The sequence below is a fragment of the Mus caroli genome, chromosome 16, assembly GCF_900094665.2.
Source record: "Mus caroli chromosome 16, CAROLI_EIJ_v1.1, whole genome shotgun sequence".
In the NCBI taxonomy this organism is placed as follows: domain Eukaryota; kingdom Metazoa; phylum Chordata; class Mammalia; order Rodentia; family Muridae; genus Mus; species Mus caroli.
Genome location: NC_034585.1, coordinates 42,191,050 through 42,195,927, shown reverse-complemented (window position 1 = coordinate 42,195,927; position 4,878 = coordinate 42,191,050). Strand labels below are relative to the sequence as shown.

General features: G+C 40.7%; 1 protein-coding gene across 2 annotated transcripts in view; it reads right to left on the bottom strand.

Moving 5' to 3' along the window:
- Nucleotides 1–283: 283 nt before the first annotated feature.
- The window catches only part of LOC110311781 (cell surface glycoprotein CD200 receptor 3), a 35,489-nt gene continuing 30,894 nt past the window's right edge, over nt 284–4,878 (bottom strand). For both annotated transcript variants that reach the window (XM_021185310.1, XM_021185314.1), the window contains one exon: nt 284–870. In XM_021185310.1, the coding sequence (XP_021040969.1) occupies nt 861–870 (10 nt within the window). In that variant the 3' untranslated portion in view covers nt 284–860. The remainder of the gene's footprint in view (nt 871–4,878) is intronic.

Genomic DNA, 4,878 nt, shown 5'->3' with positions numbered 1-4,878 from the left:
ATAAAATGAAGAAATGGGCTACATTCAGAGACTGCCGGAAGTCTGAGAAGCCCACACAGTGGCAAAGTTGTCTGCGTGTTCACCTCTGCCATGTTTTGACAGCAGATATTCAATACTTTTCTTGGGGTAAAAAAAAAGTATCAAAGAGATCATAATTTGCCTTCATGGATCACCCAACACCTATTAAAATGGAATATTAGCTCCAAATTCCACTCGTGGCCTTGAACCACATTTTTCTGTGAATTTCCACATATATATACAGATCAAAATTCTTTCATTATGTCTCTTAAAATTGTTTTTTTTCTTTAGTTTACTTTGCAGGTCCACAAATACTAAAGCTAAGTGGGTAAAGGATGTTTTCTTTTTGAACAAGCCTCTGCTAAGTTGAAAGAGAAATTCAACCTTGGCCATTAGTGATTTTGTCACTAAAACATAGCTTGAAGTCCAAAGGAATAAGAGATCATTTAGGATGAGCCAAATGTGAATGACCAAAGATCCAGAGCACAGATTCAGTTTCCCCTGAATAACATGCTCCACTGTGGAAGAAGGCACGTGAACTTTGACTAGGAAATATATTGGTAGGATACTAGGTAACCGGCCTACAAAAAAATTATGTGAATCTTCTCTAAACGTCCCAGATGCTGTAGCAGTCTTAGACTTTGCATTGGTGGAGGCAAGAGGTCTGCTCACATTCCAGGAGCTTTGCCTAATTGTCACAGGAATGTGAGGTCAGATGTAGAGGTGGAAAGTAACTGGTTAGTGTAGATGGCCTATGAAGACATTGGTTTCATTCTATATTCCGTCTCTCCACAGTCATGACACTGTTTTCAGTCAATGTAGATGTGGCTTCTTCAAGGTCTTTAGATCCACCTGGATTAGGAGGGAAGAGGATGCTCTTTAGTCTTCAGCTATGTTCCCGCAGTCTGGAAAGCCAAGCTTTGGTTCTGAGATACTATGCCCAGTTAACAATGTTGAGTTATCCCTATAGTATGTATAGATAGAGAACGCATAGCTGAGGTACAAGCTTGTGCAAGTGTTTAGACTCCTCAGACACAGTTTCCTATTCCTTCTAGTGTCTCTTTATGGTGCAGGGAATGAGCACATCTGCCTACAGTCTCAGAAGCTGCCCTTCTTAAAGAATATTCACTTCTTTCCTACCTACAGTTTTCTCCTTAATATACTGCCCCCAACTAAGTACCTTAGTCTTTCCAGGCACAAAAGCCAGAAAGAACCACTGCTAGTTGCTTTCTGTATCCACAGCACATTCTTCTACCCAGGCAAATCCTTCCTCTGAGAGAGACAAAAATATACAAAAGAAACATGAAAGTATCTCAGCAAAACACCCATATATGTGTATTTAACAGGATCTTTCATGTATGGCAATGATTGTTTAAAATGCTGGTATTTCAAGTCTTAACAATAGGATCTTTAAAAGTAGGTCCCCTGGCCTTCTCTGGTTTCACAGTGACATCTCTACAGAAACTAAAGTTTGAAGCACAGTGAGCTTGAGGAAATATTGCACTCGTGCCTATTGTTAGAGACACACATCTCACCATTTCCCAGCACTTTCACTTCATGTCAGTAGAACACTCCAAGCTGAGCTTCTCACCATTGAGAGGGCATCCAGCAGGGCAACTTTGGAATCTCATGTTGCCTCCTAAAGCTGAATATGCCCATCTTCCTTGTTGAGCTGTTCCGTGTCCCCACTCACCCTGCCCACCTGGTAGGAGCTGGAACTAGCCTGCCAGGACTCTGGTCTCAAAGCTTTTTTGAGAAGTAAACATCTGGGGGACTTTTTCCTGCCCCACCCATCATCCTCCAGAAGAATGTCAGCAGTAATCCTAGGTCAGCAAACCAAAGGCATCCCTGGTCTACCTGACTCCTGCCAGAAGCAGCAGTGGCCTTTGCAAAAATAACAGCAAGAGAAGGGAGGAACAGAAGCCCTGGAACCAGGTGAACCTCACACTTACCTCCTGCTGCTTGTTTACAGGCCACCCAGAGAAGGGAAAATGAGGTCACCAAGTACTGCTGCTTCCTTGCCACTGGGCACAGGTTACCTGTGACATGATGCCCCTAACTGGACACATTCACCTACTGTGCTGGTTCTTCTCAAACCTAAACTATGACATGTGATGGGATTATGGAAATTATATCTCTATCTCTATCTCTATCTCTATCTCTATCTCTATCTCTATCTCTATCTCTATCTCTATCTCTATCTCTACCTCTACCTCTACCTCTACCTCTACCTCTACCTCTACCTCTACCTCTACCTCTATCTCTATCTCTATCTCTATGCCACTATGCTCCCTTTATGCAGTTTCATGCATGCTAGGAAAACATTCTACCACCTGGACTACATCCTCAGGCTCAGGTTCTATTTTTTTTTTTAATAGAACATCATTGTTGTTTAACATCACTTTGTACCAGTCAGCAGTGGCCTATAGTCTCTAGAGTCTGTTCACAGATTCTTCTTATACATAAACTGGGGGTCAGAGGGTCTGTATCAGGTTCCTCAAATGGTGAGTTGTGTATTTCATGAGTCCAAGCTCAGATTTCTGGCTGTCAATGCCCATTTGCAGCCTTTTCATGTGTCTACCTCCCCAAGACCTCTTTAGATTTATCTGTCAGTGCTAGATGGGAGGGAACTATTCAAATGTCCCAACATAAAGAGGCTCTGAGTCCTCTTCAGAAAAACTAGGTATTTGGAAAATTCTAGAAGTAGGTATCTCCAGGAGAACCAAGTAGTCCATAACTGAAAATAAAATATAAACTCATTTCTATTATTTTACAAAAAGTCACTTTCTGTTTATAGACTAGCTCAATTTAAGCACTACTGTGTATATTGGGTGTGTTTCTATGTGTTTGTGTGTGTTAGAGGTGTCTGTGGGGTAGGCACTCTTTAATATCAAGCAGGAAAAAGCCAAGAATAAGCATACTGTATAAACCAAAAGAACTAGAGTGTTCTGTAGCTTTGAAAAATATTGTGACCAAACAAAATTTTCTACCAGGGGCAACCTGGGTTAGCTCTCTGTCTTCTCAGTGGGAACAAATTATAAGCCCAGCCTACGGTGGCATGTTCTTACATAGTTCAGCAGCCTGGTCAGGCCAACAGAAGGAAGGAAAGATGCCAGTTCCTTTACAGATCTATAATTTTTTCCAGAGAAATCTTGGGCCTCTAAGAAGAGCCTCTATAAACAGAGACTGGAGGCATATTTTCTTTGAAAATTAAATTATAACATATTAAAGCATTCTTCAGTGGGAGGAGGATTTTATTGGGCCACACCATTACAAATGAATTACCACTAACTGAATGTGAAGGTATTGTGCACACACAATCTCTCCTAACCTCCAGTAAAGGTCATGACAAAGTTAGCAACTGTCACATTTCCAGTGTAGAAACCACAGATCAGAAACCAAACAAATTTGTTCAAAATTAGTTTGAACTTCTAGAAAGTGATGGAAACTGTCCACCCCAATGGTCTTGACTACTCTTTCTGAAATCAGGCAAAGTTATCCGTAGTGGGTCCCAGATGACCAAGAAATAAATTGTGAGCATCCGAGCTAGACAGCAGCTGCAATCCTGATTCCAGATGCCTAGACTGAGAAGCCCACTGACTGAGCACCACCGTCTCCAGTAGAGGGAAGAACACTGTTAAAAACAGAACAAGATTTGGCCTTGAATTCTATTTTAATCTTTGATTATTTATTTATACAATGAAACTAACAAGACAGTCCTTCTATGAAGGAGTTTTGAAGAAGGATAGGACTGGTCACTTCATGTGAGGTGCCTACACACAGCAAGCTATGCAAATCACTAGCCTAAAAAAATAACAGTCTTTTTTGATGCGCTTTCTTTTCTTTCTACTTCCCAGATATCTGCCAATGTTAGAGTCACCCTGTTGTTAAATATTTACATTCAATTTGTTTTCCTGCAACATATGGCAGCCCATAGTCTTATGCAATGCCTGGTCAATTTTTCTAGTTCTTTCCAAACGTAGAGTCATAAATAAATAAAAGAGTATAGTCTATTTAGTAATGATTCTTTTTTTCTTAAGAGCACAAGTTGAAGTGGGGAGACCATTACCTCAGCGTGCTCAGACATCATTAAAAACAAATTACTCAGGGCAGTAAAGGGGGAGCAGAAAAGGCTGGAGGGGGCATGAGGAGGAGTGAGAGAATGGGGCTCTTGTTGCCTTACACACGACATTATTTAGACGTGGTTTATTTTCCTAATGTGACCAGATGGCTCACAGTCATATATAAAAACACCCGGAACCATACTGATTTGCTTGACAAATGTCTTAAGACCAGTTAAGCCAGACTGAAAGGTGTGTGTCTACTTGAGGGTGAACTTTGTTCAAGGGTTTCATTGTTGCTGAAGGAAAGGAGCCCTTGGGGTTGGTAAAAGCACGGCCTTAGAAGGACAGTCAGCTGCTTGAGCTGAAAGTTACAAGTTTGAATTTTCACTCTACTAATTCCTGGTGAGGTGACATAAGCAAACTGGTTCATTCCTTCATGTGAGAGGCAGGGTTATAACTCAGGGTTCTGATAGGATAAAAGAAAATATTATGAGAGAATGTGTAATAGAGCCAGATGCCTGGTAAAGTAAATATTAGGCAGCATATTAGCTGACCAAATAGATGAACTTGGATGTATCTTGAAACTTAAGCTCTTAGTCTCAAGAGGACAGAGATCATAGCCAACTACAAGAAGGTGTTAGATTTGAAATCAAGGGAAAACTAAATTGAGGGATATCTTCAGACAAATTTTCCAAACTCTTTTAGTTCTTTTAAAATTGTATGCATATATTTATTTTCTGTGTGTATTTGTTTCATTCTAGAGAGAGATAGAGGGAGAGAGGGAGAGAGGGAGAGA